This window comes from Mustelus asterias, chromosome 7 (genome assembly GCF_964213995.1).
Source record: "Mustelus asterias chromosome 7, sMusAst1.hap1.1, whole genome shotgun sequence".
Lineage (NCBI taxonomy): Eukaryota > Metazoa > Chordata > Chondrichthyes > Carcharhiniformes > Triakidae > Mustelus > Mustelus asterias.
Window position 1 is genome coordinate 38,412,860 of NC_135807.1, and position 25,246 is coordinate 38,438,105.

The following is a 25,246-nucleotide window of genomic DNA, read 5'->3' on the forward strand; positions in this document are numbered from 1 at the left end:
GCCCCTTTCTACCTTTACCAACAATCAAAAACATCAATTTAATTGGACAAAATCTTATCAAAAAATGGCAGTGTGTCACTTCTGGTGAGAAAACCAGCATGTTTCTCTCCAGAGAAATACACCAGTTGTCTCTTCAGATCGTACGACATTCTTGCTAAAAAAGAAATCAAGGGGGCGTGTTTCAAGCTGTCATACAGGGGGGCGGACACCAAACATGCCAGCAAAACCCGCTGCATAGAGATTCAGGCACCATCCTTAAAGGATACCTGTATAAACCTCCCCACCACCCACCACAAAGGTCTCAAGGTCCTCCCCCATCACCCTCGGTCATTGGCACCTCTCTCCACCCACCTCCCCCCCCCCCCCCCCCCCCCATCATCGGCACCTTCTCCCCCTCCTCGCAGATGGCGAACGCGGGCTCAAGATACCGCCCATTATGTTGTTCAGTCTCTTAAGTAGACAATCAATTCTCTTGGAACCAATCCAAAGTGTCTCACAACTCACAAGGATTTCACATATGTTTTCCTTTCCTAATACCATCTTCCACCGTGTGAGTTTTACCTGGGAATTCTTCCTCTAGCATCAACTAGGCAAACCCTCCAGCTAGGTCTTAACTCCTCCCAATCTCCTCCCATGATAATCTTATAAACCAAGAGAAATAGTCCTAAAGGATAAACCTGAAAGACTATGACAGGATTCTGTGTTTTTGAGACGAGACGCATTGGTGGGCAGCAGTGGCGGTGTCTTTTCCATTCGCCAGAATGGTGGGATCCCGCACCAGATTCTGCACTTGGGGCCTCATTACTTATGCGCAAGTGAGTTCCCTGCCAAATCTGGTGGGCCAACAGCTGATTCAACCACCTACGATCTGCTGGTGGGTTCAAAGGTTCTGATGCCATCTTTAAACACTAGTCCAGCACATTCATATCATTCTCCAGCCAAACTGTCTTCACCAGACTGTGCAGGATATTAGCAACCCAGAAGGAAAAGGCTAGCAGCCTCAAGAACAAGTCTGTTCCTCGATTCAACCACCCTCCCCCCAAGCCCATGCCCCACTTGGACCCCTACCCAAAGCATTTGGAGCCTTTGTGCATCCCCTGACAGTAAACAATGTGCTATACCTTTAACCAACCCCCCTTGTCTGTGATCTTTTCATGCAGCTTTATTGGGGTTCAGTTCCCCCCCTCCCCTCGCAGGTTTCCCTCTGCATTCCATTGTTTGTCTTTTTCTTCCACCCCGTCTGCCTGCCATCGTGAACTCTCGCCCTTCTACCCCCCCTTGCAGAGCCCTCCTTCCACCTTGCCCCCGCCCCCTTTGTCTTTGTCAGGCCAGTGGTTTGGAGAATTCCACCCTATGTTTGTACTATTTAGAAGCTTTGGCGATGTAAAATCATCTTGGACAGTAGCAATTGAGATTTTATAATTCCACTGGCTTGAAAAGATTTGTAATTTTTTGCTTGGTTTTGTGGCCAGGTAATGTATAAGATGTTGAAATATGAGAAAGTTCAGGAAAGATTCAAGCTGCGACTGAAGCTGAAGGACATAGGCTACCAAGGTCTGACCTCCTTCCTAAATGAACTTCCTGCCTCGATGTCCCTCATTCGATGCCTGTCAGAGCAGGTGCTTTGCTCAGGTAAGTACTTTATGTCTCTTCAAATTCCCACTGATTGACACAGTCAAATAGAAGACCGTTTCCTTGTACATTAACCTAGCATGTCATGAAGCTGCTCATTTTTTACGGACCTCCAAGCCCAACTGTTTTCCAGATTCACCATAATGATATTAACGTTTACAGAGTTAGATTATGAGGATAGTTTGCATAAACCTGGTTTATGAGACTGAGGGATGATCTGATCAATGTGTTTAGGATGTTAACAGGGTTTGATTAAAATGTTCTAGCCAGTGAAATATAGGGCCCTATTTTACCATTTTGATTCTAAGTGCTGGGCAGACTTTAAACTGGGAGTGTTTCAGATCCAAATTTTAGACCCGTTCTCAGGCTCCCGCATATGCACTCTGCCTGAAAAAATATCAGCGAGTCCGAATCACGCAGCAGAAGCCTGTGGGTTGGGCTCAATGCGCCCGAAATCCTGCAGCTCCGATCAGCGCCTCCAACTGCGCATGCGCAGAAAAAAAAAGATAGAATGAGGCTCCCCTGCCACATCACTTCTGGGCCGGATAATGCCTCCTGCCTGGCCCCCACAAACATTGCCCCATCCCCACAACATTACTGAGCCCCTTATCCCCCCACCCCCTCCGTCACGCAGACCGATCGCGGGCCCCCACCGATCTCAGGCAGGCTGGCAGTGGACCCCCCCTTACCCTTCATTGATCTCAGGCAGAGTGGCAGAAGACCACCCCTTCCCCCTCACTGATCACAGGCAGAGTGGCAGTGGACCCCCCCCCCCCTCCCCCCCACCGATCTCAAGCAGAGAGCTGTCAGACCCATCTCCCTCCCCACCCACCCCGCCCACCGATCTCAAGCAGAGAGCCGTCGGACGCTCGGCACTTACCTCCTCACTAACTGGAGCGCCCGAATTGGACTTTAGTGGAGCATGTCTGTTTCATGCAGATTCTGGATGGGTGAACACGGTGGTAAAGGGGGAAGTGCCAGTAAGGTTGGGCGTGCAGCCCATTAAGCCAATTTAAATGCATGCAAATGCATTTAAATGGCCGTCATGCCCGCTTCGGTGCGGTCCCAATTGCGGCCATTTTCGGGCCTTGGTAAAGGGGGAACCAGCGCAGAGGCTGGGGCGTGGATCGTGCTACTTGCCTCATGCCCAACTTTACCAAGCTTTCGCACCCAAAAATGGGGGCAACATGAAGGTGAAATCGGGCCCATAAAGTGCAGTCTCTGTTGTAATGTTGGAAATTCCGCAGCCCATTTGTGCACACCAAGACCCCACAAAGGGCAATGAGATATTGGCCAGGTGATTTGTTTTTGGTCTTGTTGGTGAGGAGTAAATGTTAGCCATGACAGCCATGAGCCAGAACTCCTTCTCCTCTTCAATTAGTGTAGTGGGATCTTGTACAACAACCTGGAAGGGCAGACATGGCTTAATGTCTCATCCGTAAGATGGTTTTTATTGGTAAAGGTGATCAATTTCCCTCTCTTCCTTTTTAATGCTGGCCTCACTTCTCTTTTAAGATCCTGTTCCAAATTACAAGGACCTGATTGCTGTAGTTTATCTGTCTCACAAAGCAGACCTAACTGTGCGACTGGACGTCTGTCGGAAGGCAAGTGAAATATCAGATTGCAGCATCCATTACTCCTATGCAGCTTCACACAGATTGTTAAGCTTTATAATTGGGTATATAATTGGGCTGATGTATGTAGTATGCTATGTAGACAAGAGAATTATACCAACAGTGTTACATATATAAGTGGTTGTTCTGCCAGTAACAGTGTGTTCCTGTTTGACTTGTCATCTGTAGTCGTGGTTACAGTAATGAATTAGCAATCCTAAAGCTAAAAGTTCAAATCCCACCAAGAAAGTTATGAATTGAAGTCAATAAACCTGGTATTTTTTTGGTCAGGCACCAATGAACCCTCATGTGCTTTCTCGTGTGCCTCTATACTTTAAAGTTTAAATTTATTTATTAGTGTCACAAGTAGGCTTACATTAACACTGCAATGAAGTTCCTGTGAAAATCCCCTAGTCGCCACACTTCAGGTACACTGAGGGAGAATTTAGCACGGCCAATGCACCTAACTAGCACGTCTTTTGGACTGTGGAAGGAAACCGGAGCACCCGGAGGAAACACGGAGACACATGGAGAATGTGCAAACTCCACACAGGCAATGACCCAAGCTGGGAATCGGATCTGGGTCCCTGGCGCTGTGAGGCAGCAGTGCTAACCACTGTGCCACCGTGCCACCCGAAATTGGATCAATAGTCGTAGAGGAGTCATAGAGGTTTACAGCATGGAAACAGGCCCTTTGGCCCAACTTGTCTTTTTTTTAAAACCCCAAAGTTAGTCCCAATTGCCCGCATTTGGCCCATATCCCTATATACCCATCTTACCCATGTAACTGTCTAAATGCTTTTTAAAAGGCAAAATTGTACCCGCCTCTACTTAAAAAGGAAACATTTGCTGAACAGCATGGAAATGGGACTATTTGAATAGCTATCCCAAAGATCAGATATACGGCTTCCTTCTCTGTTATATCTTCTAGTAAGGTTGCAATGTTGGAGGAGGTTACATGGACAGGAAGGGGCAAAGCCCCGGGTGGATTTGAATGCAAGGATGAGATTCTTAAATTGAGACTGGTGGACCAGCAGCCAACATAAGTCAGTGAGCACCGTGTTGATAGCAGCTTCTCGTTTGCTTTTTTAATACTACATCACCACACTGCCATACTCCAATGATCATAGGATTCAAAGATAGCTCTGTAAAGTTCACAGACCAAAAGTTGGGGATTAAAGTGCAACAGTTTCCCCATCTCCAACACTACCAGAGCAGTGGATCTTTCAGAAGGAAATGATGTTAATTGACAATTTGAAGAAGAAGAACTGTATTGATATATGTTGAGATAGCAGTTTGAGTGTTGTGGATAGTTTAATGTTATTATTTAATTTTTTTTCAGAGGAGATAGGGGAAGGACAACATTCCTTAAAATAAGGGATCAACAGGCCTATCCCTATCTAGCGGGTGCTATAATTACCTTGGTGCCCCTGGTGGGATCCCCTCGACTTAATCTCTTATAAAGCTGTCACATTGGTGAGGTTTGAATATTCAGTGAGGGGGGGATCGTGTGGTGGGGAGGAGCAGTAATAATATGATGGGAAATATGAAGGTAGAAGTTCATGACAGCTTCTTACATGAACTCTATATGGTGTGGTGTTGGGCTAATTAGCCTATTCTTTCAGTGGTATTTCCAATCTACTTATTTCTGTTCTAAACTATCAATTTTATTTCAGCTGTTTCATCTGATTTACTCTCAGCAAGACATTGTTCGCCAGTTAGCAAAACAGGCCGGATGGCAGGACAACTTGACCAAACTCTATGTCAAAGAGTCATACGAATCTCGGGAGGCCAGTCTATCAAGCTCGTTCAATAACTACTCTATAGACTTACTCAAGAACTCTGATCAGAACCAAGACTTCATCCAAGAGCAAGGCAAAGAGCTGATCAATCGCATGAACAGCCAAACAGACTTCCAAGACTCTGACGTCTTTCTCCCCTTCAATAAGAATCTCAACGAAGACATTTCAGAAGGGCATTCTGACCTTTCCATGTCTCCTACCTTCCCCTCTGGCAAGATAAAGTCCTATGATTCCTTCAACTTCAAGTCATTTGATTCCTTGGATCGCACAAGTCACTCCTCCACCAATACAATAGATATCCCAAGCTCAAGCGAAGCCATCCCTGCTGACATTTCTGATGATGCTTTCTATCAGCCTCTGTCGCCTTTCACACTCCCTTCTTTTGACTTGGGAACGGAAATGGGGAGTACCAGTTCCTTTACCACCGTGGAGAGTGGAAATCTGACTCCAGTCAGCACATCAGAAACACCATCTCCTCTGGAGAATTTCAAACCCTTCCCAGGGATTCGGACATGGAAAAGTTCCAGTCTCTCCAATGTCCTGGATGACAGCAGCTACCAGGAAAATCTCCCCAGTGATGATGCTTCCAATACCAGCAACCCACAGGTATTGAAACGCTCCTTGGTTTCATAATAATTTTTATACACATTGAATTACTTTCTGGGCACCGCTATTCAGGAAAGCAATATTGTCCAAGAAGGGTATAATGCATACTGACCAAATGATATTTGTGCTGCAAGTGTTACAGTAAATTGAAGATAGCTAGGCTACCTTACCTTGGAGAGAAATTAGGAAACATTTTTTTCACTCAATGGGTAATAGAAATCTGGAATTCTCTGCCATGAAAAGCCAAGAATCCTGAGGGAACATAGGAGCAGGAGTAGGACATACAGCCCATTGAGCCTACTCCACCAAACAATACATTCATGTCTGATAATCCACTTCTTCTCAAACCATCACATGTCCCTTTATGTTGTTGATAGTTAGAAATCTGTCAACATCTGCTTTGAACACATTTGGTGACAGCTTCCAAAGCTCTCAGGGATAGAGAATTCCAAAGATTCATAACCTTCTGGGCAAAAATAATTTTCCATATTTTCATCCTTAATGGATTGTCCCTTATTTTGAAATTATGTCCCCTGGTTCTAGACCCTCCAATTAGGAGGAATATCTTGACTGCGTCCACCCTCTCCCCTTAAGTATTTTGTAGTTTATATGAGATCACTTCTCATTCTTCGGGTGGAATTTTTCCATAATTTGTCAGAGTGTCAGACTCTGACTGAAAACTGGAGTGTATCTCTCCAGGTGCACAGCTGCGTTTCCAGAGCAGATCTTCAGCCTCTGGGAATGGGGTCTACGCTGTCAGTCTGGTGGGGCAGGGCTTGATGGAGCCAGCAAGGCCGACTCCACAGAGATTGGGGCACCATCAATCAACGCTGAGGTAAAATTACCCCCCTCCAATCCCCCACAACATGCCCCCGGTGGGATCCCCTCAACTTAATCCTTTTCTTTTAAAGCTGTCACATTGGTGAGGTTTGAATACTCAGTGAGGGGGGGCGGGGGGGAATCATGTGGTGGGGAGGACCATTAATAAGATTAAAATTTATCAAATGTCATTGGCAAGGGACAGAGGAAACAAGATTTCACCGACAAGAATCTCGTTTCTCGACTCTCATGAGATTCTGCACCCACATTTACACTCTAGGTGAACGCAGACGCAAAATCGCCCCTTTTGTATCAGATGGAGTACTTTATATCTAAACCTTACATAGTGGAAGCAATCAACTCTTAGTAAAAATTGAAATATTCTGTAAAAATTGGAATTGCATCCCCAGTACAACATCAATTATCCTCATATTTCTGAAAATGGTCTAAATACCAAAATCTTCTAGAAGCTTGTAGGAAATGTATGACAATGTAGGAAATGTATTGGGTGAGGACAAATGTCCGAACGTTTTGAACCTCCCAGTCCTGCAGATGGTGTAGCCACACCATGGACCAGAAAATCCCACCGCTGGCCAATTGCGGGCTGCTTCCACCACCACAAAACATACAGTGGGCTGCATGGAAAATTCTGCTCCATAGATGTGCACTTTCCAGCATAACTCAGTCCATCAGTCGGATCAATCAGGCAGCAACACAGGAATGTATAGATTGGCTGCAGTCCATCTATTCAACATTAAATTCCAGAGCAGATCCTTTCAATGACCTGATGAAAATGTCTTTAGCTACAATACCTCACATGTTGCAGACAAATCACAAAGTTTCCATTCTTATGTCTCTTCGCTGCCCACCTTAGAGGACTTGAATGTATCCTGTGTGTCCTACACCTATCAATCAAATCTGTCTTTGACCTTTGTTGGCTCTGAGTCACCAAAATTTCATCCCTGTGTTTAAATTATCTCACCTCCCTAAGCCATGTAACTTTATCCAGCTTGACAATTGGCAACACCACCGCCTATTTTGATTTTGATTTGATTTATTATTGTCACGTGTATTAGTATACAGTGAAAAGTATTGTTTCTTGCGGGCTATACAGACAAAGCATACTATCATAGAGAAGGAAAGGAGAGAGTGCAGAATGTAGTGTTACAATCATAGCTAGGGTGTAGAGAAGGATCAACTTAACGTGAGGTAGGTCCATTCAAAAATCTGATGGCAGCAGGGAAAAAGCTGTTCTTGAGTCAATTGGTATGTGACCTCAGACTTTTGTATCTTTTTCCCGATGGAAGAAGGCGGAAGAGAGTATGTCTGGAGTGCGTGGGGTCCTTAGGCGGCGGGAAGTGTAGACAGAGTCAATGGATGGGAGGCTGTTTTGCGTGATGGATTGGGCTACATTCACCACCTTTTGTAGTTTCTTGTGGCCTTAGGCACAACAGGGGCCATACCAAGCTGTGATACAACCAGAAAGAATGCTTTCTGTGGCGCATCTGTAAAAGTTGGTGAGAGCCGTAGCTGACGTGCCAAATTTCTTTGGTCTTCTGAGAAAGGAGAGGTGTTGGTGAGCTTTCTTAACTATAGTGTCGACATGGGGGGACCAGGAGAGGTTGTTGGTGATGTGGACAGCTAAAAACTTGAATCTATCGACCATTTCTACTTCGTCCCCGTTGATGTAGACAAGAGCATGTTCTCCACTATGCTTCTTGAAGTCGATGACAATCTCCTTTGTTTTGTTGACATTGAGGGAGAGATTATTGTCGTTGCACCAGTTCACCAGATTCTTTATCTCATTCCTGTACTCTGTCTCGTCATTATTTGAGATCTGACCCACTATGGTGGTGTCATCAGCAAACTTGAAAATCGAATTGGAGGGGAATATGGCTACACAGTCAAAGCTGTATAAGGAGTAGAATAGGGAGCTCAGAACACAACCTTGTGGGGCACCGGTGTTGAGAATGATCGTGGAGGTGTTGTTGCCTATCCTTACTGATTGTGGTCTGTGGGTTAGGAAGTTCAGGATCCAGTCGCAGAGGGAGGAGCTGAGGCCCAGGCTACGGAGAATGGAGATGAGTTTCGTAGGAATAATGGTGTTGAAGGCTGGCTGTAGTCAATAAATAGGAGTCTGACATAGGTGTCTTTGTTATCTAGGCTCACAGTCTGATCATTTTGATCATTCCTGCTGATATCTGCTTATTTTGTTCAATATCCATTTTTTGATAGCACCTTTGTGAAGCCCATTGGCGCTTTTGGTATATCATTTTTTATATATGCAAGTTGTTATCGCTATAATAGTAGTCCATATCTTGTCACAACTCAGATAGCCCTGCAGTGAAGGATAGAATTGGAACCAAGTAGTTATACATGCACTGGCTTTTATTTACAGGGACACACATTACATATCATGCATCTCCACCCAACCACCACCTTTTCCTGTATACATGAACACAACTGAATCCCCAGTCAAGGCCCACCACCTGAATACCTCCATCATAAATGTTCAAATCATATGCAATTTTTTTAAAATATTCATTCGTGGGACATGGGCGTCACTGGCTGGTCAGCATTTATTGCCCATCCCTAGTTGCCCTTGAGAAGGTGTTGGTGAGCTGCCTTCTTGAATCGCTGCAGTCCACGTGCTGTGGCTTGATCCACAATGCCATCGGGGAGGGAATTCCAGGATTTTGATCCAGCAACTGCGAAGGAACGGCGATATATTTCCAAGTCAGAATGGAGTGGCTTGGAGGAGAACTTGCAGGTGGTGGTGTTCCTATTTATCTGCTGCCCTTGTCCTTCGAGATGGAAGTGGTCGTGGGTTTGGAAGGTGCTGTCTAAAGATCTTTGGTGAATTGCTGCAATGCATCTTGTAGATAGTACACACTGCTGCTACTGAGTGTCGGTGGTGGAGGGATTGAATGTTTGTAGATGTGGTGTCAATCAAGCGGGCTGCTTTGCCCTGGATGGTGTCAAGCTTCTTGTGTTGTTGGAGCTGCACCCATCCAGGCAAGTGGGGAGTATTCCATCACACTCCTGACTCGTGTCTTGTAGATGGTGGATAGGCTTTGGGGAGTCAGGAGTTGAGTTACTCGCCGCAGTATTCCTAGCCTGCTCAACCTTTCCTTATGTGGTGAGTCCAATTGAGTTTCTGGTCCATGGTAACCCCAAGGATGTTGACAGTGGGGGATTCAGTGATGGTCACACCATTGAATGTCAAGGAGCGGTGGTTAGAGTGTCTCTTACTGGTGATGGTCAATTAACATAACTGAAAGCTTCCTGATGGAGAAATGATCTCAGCCATGTTTCTTTTTTCTTTCCTAGCAAACACCAGAAGAGGAACTTTGCAACTTGCTGACGAACATCATCTTCTCTGTAACATGGCGAGGTGTAGAGGGCTCTGAAGATGCAGCGTGGAAAGACCGAGGACAGATCTTTTCTGTCCTGACCAAACTTGGGACAGCCTGCGAGCTGGTCCGTCCACCTGATGAAATCAAAAGAAGGTCAGTGTCGCATCTTTGAACTTGCTGTAAACCATGTGGATTTTTCTTCTTTGCCCTCTCCTCCTCATCCTGTTCCCACAAATCCAACCACTGACCCCAAAAAAACACTTGTTTCAAAAAAATGCATACTCCACATTGGGAGTGAAATTGTTCACGTCCATGATTGACTTCAGTAAAACTGGGAAAGTTTCCATGATGAAAAATGTTCAGGGAGGATGTTTTTCAAGTGTTGCAGATTCCAAAGGAGCGAGTTGAAATGCACATTAATAATCACAAACTTTACAGGAAGAGGCCAGAGAAGGAAACAGTTTTGATTTAATGGGGCTGGTTTCAAGTGACCTTGCCTGGCACTAACATGGTGTTAACAGACTCAAAATGCAGTCAGTAACCTTAACATGGGGAATGTGACTGCCCCAATTTGAAAGGGGCTGACTGTTCTGCCAGGTATCCAAATCACCCACCAGTTTCATATGAAGATCAGATACTCACTCCGACTGTAGGTAAGAACAGGTTGAACCCTGCTCAATTCCATGGATCATAGAACAGAAGAAGCTGCAAAGGATGAAGTTGAGGAGGAGCAGCTGTGTTCCTCCTGAGCCCACCAATGTACTTCGGATTGCAGCTGATATGGAACCACAACCCACCATCGCAACTCCCCAAACCCTGCGCCATTTATCCTGCAGGTGGCAACTTTGCCCAATTATCAGGCTGCAATCTAATGAGCTCCAAGATGTCTTTTGTAACCCTAAAAGAGGCACAAAAATGATAGGAATCTCCTTGTTATTGAAACGGGCAGCCCGGCTGATACACTGCGCCAGTCATTCAGCCACCAAAATGTCTTCCAATCACTTTTACAGAGTATTCAAATGATATTGCAAGTACTAGAAGGAATCGGATAGATATTTTGCAGCAGAATGATTGAGGGGCATGAAATTTAGACCTATATTTCCATCATATTGCTCCTGATCTCATGGCTGAAATTGAGTGGACAAATTCAAATCACATTTTTACCAATTTTCTACTTTGGATATTGCCCAAGTTGAATGCTAGGGTGTAGACTAGTCCATGAACTTTGGAACCAGCTTAATGAGCATCAAGGATCTCCCCAGTCCTGTACATTTCATCTTTTCAATAGTGCAAGATGGTATTTCCATTTGGTATTCTATTCTCTAGACCTTTCGATTAAGTAATTCCAATGTTTACATTGTTTAAACAAATACATTATCTGCCTATGTGCTAGCTTGGCTCAGTTCCAGGTACATTTGTCTCTGGGCAGTAGGTTGTGAGGTACACACATCATCTCAAGAATTTGAGCTCATCATTAAGCTAACATTTCTGTGCAATGCTAAGGAAGTATAACACTATTAGAGGAGCTTTTTCATATGTTGAACCCAGCCCGAATGTCATGGGAATAAAGGTAAGTGATTCTTTCTCCCTCAGTCGCTACCAGGGATAGGTTCAGAGACTCTCCCACCAACATCCATAGCTGTTGAACCCATCTTACTGATTTCCTCTCAAACTCATGTTGCAATTGCCCTGAGATTGTTGAATTGGATACCATACAGCAAGCTTTACTCAGTATTTAGCCCCTGCACTGAGAATGTTTGATGTGACATTTTAGAGGGGGCTTTACTCTGTGTCTAAGTTTGGGACAGTGGTTTCCTGAAATGGAGAGCATTCCATTGGAAGCATTACCTCAATGAGCAAAATAAATTATTTTAGACCTGATACAATAATATAATGGCACTGAACAGTAAGTAGACACCCTGATAGGAATGGCCATTATAACAGAAACAACAGAGAATGGTCACAAGTTGAAATTAATAAAGTGAAGCAGCTAATCAGTTTAACACTCTGGGAATGAATCTATTTTTTTCCCTTAAAAAAGACTGGGAACTATTGAACAATGCATGAAAGCCATCTCAGTCAGGATATGAGAATGGATGTGAGAAAGAAAAAAACGTTTGATTTATATAGCATCTTTCATGACTTCAGGATGCCAAAGCACTTTACTGCCATTATTGCAATGTGGGGAAACATGGCAGCCAATTTGCAAACAGCAAGATCCCATAAACGATAATGGGATAATGGCCTGACAATCTGTTGCTATTTTGGTTGAGGGATGAATATTGGCCAGGGTAATAGGAGAACTCTTGGAAGAGCAATATGGGATATCTTGAGTGGGATTTTCTAGCTATTCCTGTCAGCGGGATCTTCTGATCCTGATGGCAGCAGACACATCCCCCCAGCTATGGGTTCCCCGGCAGCAGAAGGTGCAAACAATGGGAAACACCATCGAGAATGGCAGGACTGGAAAATCTACTGCAGGTTATTGGCAAGCTGCCTCTGCCGCCACAATAGGGGGCCAAAAACCCCACCCATCATGTTTAGCTGAGAGGACAGACAGAGCAAAAACACAAAATGCTGGAGAAACTCAGCAGGTTTGACAGCATCTGGGGAGAGAGAGCCAACATTTCGAGTCTGGATGACTGTTCGTCAGAGCTGATGAAGGGATCATCCAGAATCGAAACATTGGCTTTATTCTCTCTCCACAGATGCTGTCAGACCTGCTGAGTTTCTCCAGCATTTTCTGTTTTTGTTTCAGATTCCAGCATCTACAGTATTTTGCCTTTAAGACAGACAGAGCCTCATGTTACACTGCACTGACACCTTTGACAGTAAAGAACTTCCTCAATGCTGTGTTGGAATAGCTTCCTAGATTCTGCATTGAAATATTTGGACTCAGGTTTATGAACCATGACAATGTGGAGATGCAGCCCACTGAGCCAAGGCTGAATCCCTGGTCTGAACTTCAAAACACTCTCACTTACACAGAATTAAAATTGGCTTATTTGTGTTTACATAGTTGCAAAATAGAAAGGAGAATCTGAATGATAGAAGGCAACAAGATAATGGAGAAGATAGTTGCTGAAGTCAGTCATCAAATCACAAGGCTGATGGTTAGATTTTGTTATGGGTTGAATGCTATTTTTTTGTTTGAATTGCAGCCTGTTGGAGATGATGCTGGAGTCTGCATTCTCTGACATTAAAGACGCTACGAGCACAGCATTAACAAGTCACATCCAAAACATACTGAAGCTTCTCCGACTGCTTCAGGACTTCCTCTTTTCAGAAGGGCAGAACAATCAAGTGCTATGGAGTGAAAAGGTAAGCAATGGGCAGGGATGTCGGTCGAATGAGACTTCTCTTTTTCAGTTTCTGAAGGCAGGTCCAACCCACAGTGACCACGGCCTCCACCGCGGGTAGAGCGATAAGGCAGCTCAAAGCCACCCCAGTTGGAACAGGGATCAAGCCTGTTCTGTTGGCACCAGCTGTCCAGCCAATTAACCTCTGGGGAATTCAAGTTCCTATGGCAACATCCACTTTTAAATGCATGTTGTACTCTGGAGTGATGAATAGTGATGGGAGAGCTGCAATTTTCTTTCCATCAAATGGCTGACCATTTCCTGCTCTTGCCGCCTGCCATTGCCGCATATTGGAAGGATTTACAAGCTGATACTCAACCTGTTTGGCCATGTTATGAATGCACCTTCCTTGACCACCAAATCCTGGAGTGGGACTTGAGGCTGGAACTTCTGGATCAGAAGCAGGGTGTCTACCCACTGCACCACAGGACCTACTTGCAATGAGACTGTTGAGCTAAAAGAGGTGTGAATTGATGGGTACGTACTTTGTATGGTGAAGTTACTAAGCCTTACAGGCCAGAACATCCCAGATTCCATTACTCGTCTGTAATGTGTCAACTCAGCTTGGCTGAATGGACTGTCAGTTGGAATGCAATGATTATCATCGCTGTGTCAATATCCTGGAACTCTGTATCTAGTGTGGGAGCACTCTCACCTCATTAACTGTGGCAGCTTAAGAAGAAGGCCCAACAAGAAGGACTTTAAGAGCAACTAGGGAAGGGCAATAAAAATCAAATTTTGCCAATAGGACCCACGTCCTGGGAATTAATATATATAAAAATTAAGCTCAGTACAGAATAGGATGGACCTTGGTTCCTTTTCCTCATTCTATCCTCTGACTCTTGTTGTGTACCTGGCAGTAGGAGAATAGCAGTGTGTGTATGAATGTGTGTTAACTGGTCAATTATTTATTGACTGACCTTCCTATTTTCAGATTCTTGAAGGTGTCATTAACTTGTTGGACAAGCTAGCTGTTTGGTTCCATTCAGACAATGGGACATCTGATCTGAAGGAAATGGCTCAGATTGGCCTCAGGATTATTCTGGGCTACATTGTACAGGAAGACACACAGGTTTGTAAACTTTTATTTGTGAAAAACAACACGAGCAATGCCAGGGTCCCGCCAAGTCTGGAGTTTAGGCTCCGAGCAAGAGCACTTTGCATCATTTCCTCGTCTACCTCATCTCCTTGACTCTCCTAAACCCTCCAGCCACAGCTTCTAGCGCTAGGAAAAGTTGCCTCTTGAGTCGGATCCTACCAAGCTACTAACTCACTCTTCTTCACCATGACATGAATCACAAACATTAGCATGCAGGTACAACAAGTAATTAGGAAGGCAAATTGAATGTCGGCCTTTACTGTAAAGGAGATGGAATATAAAAGTAGGGAAGTCTGGCTATAGTTGTATACCTTTATGGTCTCCTTACTTAAGGGGGATACACTTGCCTTGGAAGAAATTCCATAAATGTTTACTAGAATGATTCCTGTGATGAAGGGGTTATCTTATAAGGAAAGGTTGAGCAGATTGGACCTGTACTCATTGGAATTTAGATTTAGACTACACGGTGGCACACGCTGTTCCCTCAGTGCCAGGTACCCGGATTCAGTTCCAGCCTTGGGTCACTGTCTGTGTGGAGTTTGCACATTCTCTCTGTGTGTTTCCTTCAGGTGCTCCGGTTTCTTCCGACAATCCAAAGATGTGCAGGTTAGGTTGATTGGGCGTGCTAAGTTGACCCATTTTCATTCTAAGTGCTGTGCGGACTTGAAACTGGGAATGTTTCAGATCCAACCTTTAGACCCATTCTCAGGCGCCCCCACACGCACTCTGCGTGAGAAAATAGCAGCGATTCTGAATCACGCTGCAGAAGCCTTTGGGCAGGCCTTGACGTGGCCGAAACCCTGCAGCTCCGATCAGTGCCTCCAACTACGCATGCGCAGAAAGAAAACATAGAATGCTGCTCCCCTGCCACATTGCTCCCGAGCCGGATAATGCCTTCTCCCTGGCCCCCACAGACTTTGCCCCATCCCCACAATATAACTGACCCCCTTATCCCCCACCCTCCCCCCCGCTACCCAGACCGATCGCAGGCCCCTCCCCCTTGTCCCCCACTGATCACACGCAGAGTGGCAGCGGACCCCCCTGCCCCCCCTACCGATCGCACACAGAGTGGCAGCGGACCCCCCTTCCCCCCACTGATCACATGCAAAGTGGCAGCGAACCCCCTGCCCCACCCCCGTTCTGAGTCAGAGAGCCATCTGACCCACCTCCCTCCCCGCCCCATCTCTCAATCTGAGTCAGAGAGTCATCTGACCCACCACCACACCAACCACCACCCCCCCCCCCCCCACACCCCTCCCCACCGATCTGAAGCAGAGAGCCGCTGAATGCTCTGAACCTACCTCCTTAGAAGCTGAAGCACCCAAATCGGACCTTTGTGGACCATGTCTGTTTCGTGCCAAATCTGGATGGGCGAACGCAGTGGTGAAGGGGGATGTGCCGGTATGTTTGGGCATGCAGCCCATTAAGTCAATTTAAATGCATGCAAATACATTTAAATTGACGTCGCGCCCATTTTGGGCGCAGTCCCAACGGCGGCCATTTTCAGCCCTTGTTAAAGGGGGAACCAGTACGGATTGTGCTACTCGCCTCACACTCAACTTTACCAAGTTTGCGTGCCTGAAAACTTGATGAGCGTCAGAGAGACCTGAGGGTCTGTGGTGGGATAAGTTGGTAAGGCTTTTAAAAAGATAGCTGTCAATAAATCTAATAAGAAATTTAGGAGAAATGTATTTACCCAGAATGTGATTAAAATGTGGAACTTGCTGTCACTTTGAGGCAAATGAAGTGGATACATGGAAGAGGAAACTAGAAAAGTGTACGAGGGAAAATGGGACAGAAGGATATGATAGGGTTTGTTAAATTAGGGTGGGGGAAAGCTTTTGTGGAGCTTAAATGCCAGCATTGACCAGTTGGGGTGAAAAGCCTGTTTCTGTGCTGTAAATTCCATATAATTCCCACTTCACTGCATTAAATTTCAAGTTATTCCTATTACTTTGTCTGACCACAAATAATGGCACAAGAAAAGGATGGTTCTCCTCAGCCCTTTTTGGCAGAAAGAAATCTCCATTTAAGAGAGAGGTTGAGTGTGACCAGCTTTGGCCACTGATCAGAACTAGCAGTTGGCTACAAAGCCTTTGTGCTTTTCAACCCTTTGTCCTGACAGTGCTATCTTGCTGATAGAGGATAAGTTTTAAATATAGCCTCAGCTCCCCAGTTCTATTTAATGCCATTTAATTACTATATTTAGAGAAAAATGTTTTGTCTGCTTAAGCTGTTGTCTCTGTATTCAATTCTCTGCTCTTCAACTCTCCCCAGGTGTGTGCAGTAGCCTGCGTTAAGCTTCATAGCCTCCTACTGACCATGCCAATACGGAAGGAGGAAGCCTGCTTCCTGCTTGGAAAACTAGACATTCCCCTTACCAGATCCATTAAGGGTAAGACCGAGATCTTCTCTTATCTGATGCCCATTGTCCGCACTCTCATGGATCAGTGTTACCAGTTGCTTGATCTGCAGTACCAGCTGCCATCCCTGCCACCCACCAATGGCAGCCCAACCATCTTTGAAGATTTCCAGCATTTCTGCGCCACCTCCGAATGGAGATCATTCATGGACAGACATGTGAGTATTTTATGCACCTCGGCATTGTTTGATATATTTACATGTTTTTCGTGAGTTGTTTGATTTTATGTGCCTGACATTCTGGAACAGTTGTCATGTAAGTGCAATTAGCCCAGTCTTATTGTCCTTAATATATAATCTAAAATTTTCCCATTTCAGAAATGTGAGACTCCTCAAGTCCATCAGTCATTTGTTTTTATCCTAAAGCCTTTGTGCTTTTCAACCCTGATCTTAGGATTAACTGGACAATTCCTCTTGTCGTTTATCCTAATTGACAGATACCCTGCATCATATGTCTCTTGACACTTCTCCTAGGTTACCAACATAGGAATTAGGAACAGGAAGGTCACTCAGTCTTTCAAGCCTCCTCCACCATTCAATAAGATCACGACCGATATGATTGTAACCTCAACTCCACATCCTCACCTACACCTGATAACTTTTAAACCCCTCTCCCTTTGCTTATCAAGAATCTTTCTACCTCCTTCTTAAAAATATTCAAACACTCTGCTTCCATTGCCTTTGGAGGAAGAGAGTTCCAAAGACTCATGACCCTATGAGAGAAAAAAAATTCTCTCATCTCTGTCTTAAATGGAAAATCCCATGTTTTTAAAGTTAAAGTTTATTTATTAGTGTCACAAGTAGGCTTACATTTAACACTGCAATGAAGTTATTGTGAAAATCCCCCAGTCGCCTCACTAAATAATCCCCTAGTTCTAGATTCTCCCAGAAGGGGAAACATCACCTCCACATTCACCCTCTCTAGTCGCCTCAGGATCCTCTCTATGTTTCAATCATGTCGCCTCTTACTGTTCAAAACTCCAGCAGATAAACGCCCAACTTGTCCAACATTTCCTCATAAGATAACCTGCCCATTCCACGTATTAGTCTAGTTAACCTTCTCTGAACTGCTATTAAAGCATCTACATTCTTATTTGAATAAAGAGACCAATATTGTACACAGTACTCCAGATGTGGTCTCACCAATGCCATGAACATAACCTCCCTTTATTTGTATTCAATTCCTCTTGCAATAAATGATAACATTCTTTCAGCTTTCCGAATTACTTGCTGTATCTGTAAACTAGCCTTTTGTGATCCATGCACCAGGACACCCAGATCCCTCTGCACCTCAGAGTTCTGCAATTTCTCACCATTTAGATAATAAGCTTCTTTTCTACTTTCCCTGCCAAAATGGACAATATCACATTTTCTCACAGTATACTCCATTTGCCAGATGTTTGCCCACTCACTTAATCTATTTATATCCTTTTGTAGCCTCCTTGTTTCCTCTGCACATCTTACTTTCCTACCTATCTTTACATCATCAGCAAATCTAACAATCAAACTTTTAGTCTCTTCATCCAAGTTATTTATATAAACTGTTAAAAGGTGTAGCACCAGCACTAATCCCTGTGGCACACCAACCCTTACATCTTGCCAACCAAAAAAGACCCATTCATGGCTACCCTCTGTTTCCTGTTCACTAGCCATCCTTCTATCCATAGGTTCTTTTAATTTTAAAAATAATCAATCTAGCCACCACCTCCAAACTTGTCCCCCCCTTCTTGTGCTCTTCTGGTCAGTCCTCATGTCTGTCCAGACATCTCCTTCCTGACCCTTGTTTCTGCCTCTGTCTTCTCCCCAGTTCAGTCTATTTCACTAGCCTGGTATCTTTGCTCCTGCTCAGTGATACTCTCTATCCTGCAATCTCTTCATCCACTTAATCTTCCAATCTGTTTTGGGATCTCTTTTACTAATCTGTCCTTCTCTCTGCCCTTATGTTTCCTCATTTATCCTCATATCTACCCTTTTCTCTCCTTCTTGGTTTTCATTTCTGTCCTGGGATCTCCATCCTTATTCGGCTCCTGTGCCTGCCCTGTTAACTCCTCTGACTTTATCTTCTTGCATCTCCCAGTCTATCTTCCCCCTCTCAGCTCTGCACCTCATCCAAGCAAAGGATTCACATCACCTTGCCCACTTGATCGTCCTGTGCTGGCGTTGTCTTCTAAGTATTTCAATCTATACGATCAAATGTTTTATCATATCTTATCCAACAGATCCTATCGAATATTATTGTAACTTTTCAAGCCTACCTTATCTTACTTTATGTTACTATGACTTGTCGACCTGTTTTCTTTGGTGTATTTACTTTCAGTGATGTATCTTTGCCTGCTTTTGCAGGTATTGAAAGCCATGAGTCAATACGAGGTGGACACATTTGGCAGAAGCCACGATCAGATGTCCAATTTCTGGAATTCCTGCTATGATTCTCTAATGAGCAGCTCGCTACGTCGGGAGCATGAGCGTGGGGAGAGCCGTTCCAAGTTCCAGGTTTGTGATGAGAGTGGCAAGCATTGAGAAGGCCATCTGACTCATTGAGCAACCTCCTTCCACTGTCCCTGTACAATTGACAGTATTGTGAGCTCTATGCACCTGCTTAATCTCCACTTATGGATCATATACACTTTACATTATCGTGGACATCACCCCAGCCATTTAATCTCCTCCCACAGGCCCTGTATTACCCTAGTCTAACCTATCATGAATTCTATTTCACTCATCTCCTCTGTGAAAATATTGATTCTTTCAAATGCAAATTAGACTTATTTCAGAAAATAACATTTTAAGGAAAGATATGTGGTAAGTGTAACATGTTTGGGAGAAACATGTGACTTTGGATCTAGGGTTCCCAAAAATCTCTGCCACTGTGTTTTCCTTGATCAAGTCTGGGTTTGTTATCGACTAATTAGTGGCAATAGACAGTTCTGATCATCCAACAGTTCCATTATCACTGTACCATGCAGCCACCATGTTAGTAGAGGAGAACTGGATGGACCATGGATTTTTGTTCATTTAATAATTTGTATGTTATTATGTTTGTGATTACATCCAATGACTCCAAACAATTAAACAGTTCACACTCCAGAGCAACTGAAGTTCCTGCAGCCAAACTGAGCCTTTGGTCTTTCCTTGAAAAGTGTTTTGTGTGACTTTTGATATTTTTCTTGGCATAAGGGCAATACTTGCAAGGATGCATTTATTGCCCACCCCTAGTTGCCCTAAGTAGACGATATTAGACCTTCACCTTGAACTGAAGCAATCCTTGTGACAATGGTGGTGCTAGATAGGGAATATCAAGATTTTTGACCCAACAGTATTGAAGGGATATTCAATTATGCCTTTCAGATGGGAGTTGGTTAAGTATATGACCATTTCCAGGGCAGGGGTCAGCAGAAAAGCTGATCCTCAGTCTGTCAGCCCTATGCTGGGGGATGGGAGAGGGCGGTGGGTTTGCCTCCTTTGACCTGGAACTCTGTATGTATGCTCTAGAGCAACAAGTGTGCTGAGGAGAAGGCAGCTACTGTTGGCGTTTTGCTGCTTTTGGTGTTGCTGGTGCTATTGCTGTTGGTGTGGCTCCTAGTGTTACTGGTGTTGATTTGTCTGCTCCTATTGTCCCACATCACAGATCATGCTATAGCTGCGTAAGTTGCTTCCATGCTGCAGTGTAGGCTGACAGCAGGGAAGCACAGATCAGTGTGAGTAAAATCCAAGGTAGGGGAAATAACATGTCAACCGTAAAGCAGTGCAATTAATTGCTCAGAAAAAGTGCATTGAGCACAAGTCTTTCTCATAGCCAGCAGATATGCAATTTCACTCCTTTACGGCTTTCCAGCCTATCAGTTTCAATGTTCAAGACTCCTCACTGTGCTTTCACCTTGTTGACCCTGGTGAGTTCCATACAGCTTGGGAAACCTATGTGTTGGCTGCGAAAGCAAAAATGCTGGGTTAAACTCACAACTCACAACTCACAACTGATTGACTATTGTTGAAATTACTTGCCTGACTGCTTGAGCTCCAAGAAGCTTTCCCGTCTTAGTTAAGCCCAGAAGTGGATTGGATCATGTCAGGTTTCCAACTCAACATCACTTTGCAAGCTCTTATTCCCCCACTTGCATCCAAACCTATCTCTTGGCAGTAAAATTCTCCTCAGTACTCTTGTGGAGAGGGAATACCGTGAGAAGCCAGCTCGGTGCGCATGAAATCTATGAGAAAGGCAAAGGCTTATTGCGCTGCTCCTGCTACTAAACAATTACCTTAAAATTATGGAAGAAGATTAATGACATCTCTCTCCAATCTGTTTGCTTCCCCTTCCCTCACCCTTTAGGAGTCGATACTGGAACCATATCTGAAGCGTGTACGGTGCGAGAATGCTCGATACAGTAGTGTCCTCAAACAGATCAACAGTCACCACAGCGCTGTACTCCGGCAGTGGCAGTCATTAAGGCGCCTCTTTACCTGCCCACGTGGGGCTTGGGCAGAACGGTAGGTGGCAGGTTCTTTAAAATGAGAATTTGCAATTGAGTTTGGAGGAGCCTGGAAATTATCGAATAAGTTGAATGTTTCCAACCATTCAACAGCCCATTTACTGCCATCCGACTTTTATTTTAAAAACTGAATTCAAATTCTCAAACTCACATTCTATTCTTCCAGGCCTCATGATTACCATAACCACTAGGCTAGCAATTAGATGGTATAGTGGATTGGAACTGGCCTTTTCCAGCTCTAAGTAACAGAATTAAAGTCCTCCTGTGTTTGACAGCATCTGTGGAGAGAGAATAGAGCCAACATTTTGAGTCAGGATGACCCTTCATCTCCAAACGTTGGCTCTGTTCTCTCACAACAGATGCTGTCAGATCTGCTGCGATTTTCCAGCATTTTCTGTTTTTGTTTCAGATTCCAGCATCCACAGTATTTTGCCTTTATCTTCTTGTGTTTGCTGGTTATTACAGATTAATGAGATGCATAATCAAACAATGTTTTTAGTTGATGTTGCTTGAGGGATAAATATTGGCCAGGACACGAGGAGAACTCCCTGTTCCTTTTTGAATAATATCACAGGATATTTTATGTCTAGTTGAGAGAGCAGACAGTGCCTTGTTTTGACTTCTCATCTGAAAACTGTGCCGGCTTTGTCAGTGCTGGAACATCAGCTTAGGTCTTAACTCTCTGAATTCAAGTTTTGATTCATAATCTTTTGACTTAGTCTTCATGAGAGAGTAACTCTTTTGCCCTAAATTGCAAGGTATTAGTGACACTGAGTATCAATCAACAAGAGCCCAGCTTGGAGAATTTAACATTGAGGTCAGCACATCTAACTTATGCCATTCCTGAACTTCTGGGAGTATGGGCGGGATTTTATGGCCTCGCTCATCCCAAAACCGTAAGATCCCGCCTGAGGTAAACGGACCTTCCCATTGTCCGCCCCTCACCTGCTGCGATTCCTGTGGCAAGCGGGGTGGTAAAATTCCAGCCTATGTGTACACTAGTGACTCCTACCACACCACTAACATGATTTTTCATTGCTCAATAGCAATCCAACCAAAGTTAAATGGAAACTATCAAGTGTGGAGACGTACTCCAGGATGAGGCTCAAACTGGTTCCAAATTATAACTTCGACAAGCATGCGGAAGCCAGTGCCTTACGGGATAACCTTGGTAAACAACATCTATTTTTTTCTTTTTAGGACAGTAGTAAAGAAAGGAAAAAAGAAACTTACATTTATATACCACCTTCCAAGGCACATAAAGGTCAATTAATCTCTTCAGAAATGTTGCGTGGAATTTTCCATTCTGTAGTCAGTGTGGTGGCAGACAGAAAAGATGTGATTCCCGCTGTGTGGCAGGTTGGGTGAACACGCGCAATCTTTTGCTTTTCAACTCATTAATTATGCATCAGTGAGGAGCTCAGTAAATCTCGTGGAGGAGCAACCAGGGATTCACCCGCACCACCCTTCCCTCATGGGAAGTTTTGGCACCATATTTAAACAGCTACAAGACAGCAATCCACTCTTGACCACAGACCGTCCTTTAACCTTTGCCCCTTAGACAGTCTTTCACTCTATCACTCTATTCCTTGATCACCTCCTAGTCCTGTCTTCCCCTCACCTCTCATGTCCTCACCCTCCCCCCTATTCTATCTCTGTCTCACCCCTCCCCACTGGTCAGGCCTCCCGTGCCAAGCCTTGCCGCAGCTTGTGCTACAGGCAGCATTTCACAATTAAGGTATTAAAAGAAGGCAAAAGCAAAATCTACAGACCTCCAAGCCATTGAAGCTAGAATGGGTACGTGCCTCTTATATATAAAATCGTAAATCAGATTGTTCTAACTATGTGCTGAAGAAGCATTTAATTTGGAGGGAGAGCATAATTCTGGCAAGTTGACATTTTAATGCAAATTCATGACATGCAAATAAATGTAAATATGGCTGCCAACATAGCTCAGCATGAAACTTGACCCATCTTTAACCTACCATCAAAGACAGGAGAACAACATTTCCAAACTAATTTTCCTTTGGTGAGAAACGGACTTCTTTTATTTAGTGCCCCCGTCCATTATGATGCCCACCACTGGTGGGAGTGGAAAATTCTATCCGTTGTCATTGTTGTAATGTTGGAGACTCGCAGCCTGTTTTATTTAGCTTAGTTCCAGCTTATAAAGCCCTGTTCAGAGCACAAACTTGCTCCAGCTGTAGATTCTAATCATTCCACTCTTCTTCATGCTGGTCATCCAGACTTTCCATAGAGAGACCTCCTACAGAAATAAAAAGGAAAGAATTATTAAAACCATAAAGCTATCAGGTTGTTGTTAAAAGATAAATGATTCACAACTTATTTTTTAAGGGATAAAACTTGCTGTGATTACAGCCTGGTTAAGAACATAAGAACTAGGAGCAGGAGTAGGCCATCTGGCCCCTCGAGCCTGCTCCGCCGTTCATTAAGATCATGGTTGATCTTTTCATTGACTCAACTTCAGTTACCCGTCCGCTCACCATAACCCTTAATTCCTTTCCTGTTCAAAAATTTATCCTTGCCTTCAAAACATTCAATGAGGTAGCCTCAACTGCTTCACTGGGCAGGGAATTCCACAAATTCACAACCCCTTGTGTGAAGAAGTTCCTCCTCAACTCAATCCTAAATCTGCTCCCCCTTATTTTGAGGCCATGCCTCCTAGTTCTAGTTTCACCTGCCAGTGGAAACAACTTCCCTACTTCTATCTTATCTATTAATTTCATAATCTTATATGTTTCTTTAAGATCTCCCCTCATTCTTCTGAATTCCAATGAGTATAGTCCCAGTCTACTCAGTCTCTCCACATAAGCCAACCATCTCAATTCCAGAATCAACCTAGTGAGTCTCCTCTGTACCCCCTCCAGTGCCTGTATATCCTTTCTCAAATAAGGAGCCCAAAACTGTACACAGTACTCCAGGTGTGGCCTCACCAGCACCTTATACAGCTGCAACATAACCTCCCTGCTTTTAAACTCCATCCCTCTAGTGATGAAGGACAACATTCCATTTGCCTTCTTAATTACCTGCTGCATCTGCAAACCAACTTTTTGTGATTCATGCACAAAGACACCCAGGTCCCTCTGCACAGCAGCATGCTGTAATTTTTTACAATTTTGCTGTTATTCCTACCAAAATGGATGACCTCACATTTAGCAACATTGTGTTCCATCTGCCAGACTCTTGCCCACTCACTTAGACTATCTATATCCCTTTGCAGACTTTCAGTGTCCTCTGCACACTTTGCTCTGCCACTCATCTTAATATCATCTGCGAACTTTGACACACTACACTTGGTCCTCAACTCCAAATCATCTATATAAATTGTTAACAATTACGGTCCCAACACTGCTCCCTGAGGCACACCCACTAGTCACTAATCGCCAACCAGAAAAACATCCATTTACCCCCACTCTTTGCTTTCTGTTAGTTAACCAATCCTCTATCCATGCTAATACATTACCCGTAACACCGTGCACCTTTATCTTATGCAACAGCCTTTGGTGCGGCACCTTGTTGAATGCCTTCTTTGTGATTGTTAATTTGTGATTTCAATTCAACCAATGTGGTTGACTCTATGTTGGCCTCTGAAATGGCCGAGCAAGCCCCACAGTATATCAAACCAATTTCAAATGGCATTGTAGGAGCACCTACACCATAAAGCAGTGTAGCAGTTCAATAAGAAAGCCTGCCACCTGCTTGAAGACAATGGAAGAAGAGTAATAAATACCAGCTATTACAGAAATGCCCACATCTGCAAATTAATAAAAATAAATTGTATTTTAGCATGTGCACATGACAAACACTCAGCAGCAAAATAGATCCAAAACTGACCGACTCTTGTTGGTTCTCCACAGGTACCGATCATTCGAGAAGCCCACCAGACTCTCTACCACTTGCGGTGGCAAAGGAGGCAAAAGTGAACGAGTTAGAAGATGATCAGCTTGAAGATGAAGACCTTGTTTTCCTTAGTAACCAGTAAGTGTTTGATCAAAGAAACAGCCTGTGTTTAAAGAGGCTTTGGCCACAGT

General features: G+C 44.2%; 1 protein-coding gene across 4 annotated transcripts in view; it reads left to right on the forward strand.

The window, feature by feature from the left end:
- nbeal2 (neurobeachin-like 2) overlaps window positions 1-25,246 on the forward strand; it is a 231,847-nt gene that overhangs the window by 159,021 nt on the left and 47,580 nt on the right. For all 4 annotated transcript variants that reach the window (XM_078215895.1, XM_078215897.1, XM_078215899.1 and 1 more), the window contains 11 exons: window positions 1,473-1,632; window positions 3,148-3,236; window positions 4,922-5,653; window positions 9,803-9,981; window positions 12,990-13,149; window positions 14,122-14,259; window positions 16,564-16,866; window positions 19,051-19,200; window positions 21,035-21,192; window positions 22,241-22,365; window positions 25,073-25,193. In XM_078215895.1, the coding sequence (XP_078072021.1) occupies window positions 1,473-1,632; window positions 3,148-3,236; window positions 4,922-5,653; window positions 9,803-9,981; window positions 12,990-13,149; window positions 14,122-14,259; window positions 16,564-16,866; window positions 19,051-19,200; window positions 21,035-21,192; window positions 22,241-22,365; window positions 25,073-25,193 (2,315 nt within the window). The remainder of the gene's footprint in view (window positions 1-1,472; window positions 1,633-3,147; window positions 3,237-4,921; window positions 5,654-9,802; window positions 9,982-12,989; window positions 13,150-14,121; window positions 14,260-16,563; window positions 16,867-19,050; window positions 19,201-21,034; window positions 21,193-22,240; window positions 22,366-25,072; window positions 25,194-25,246) is intronic.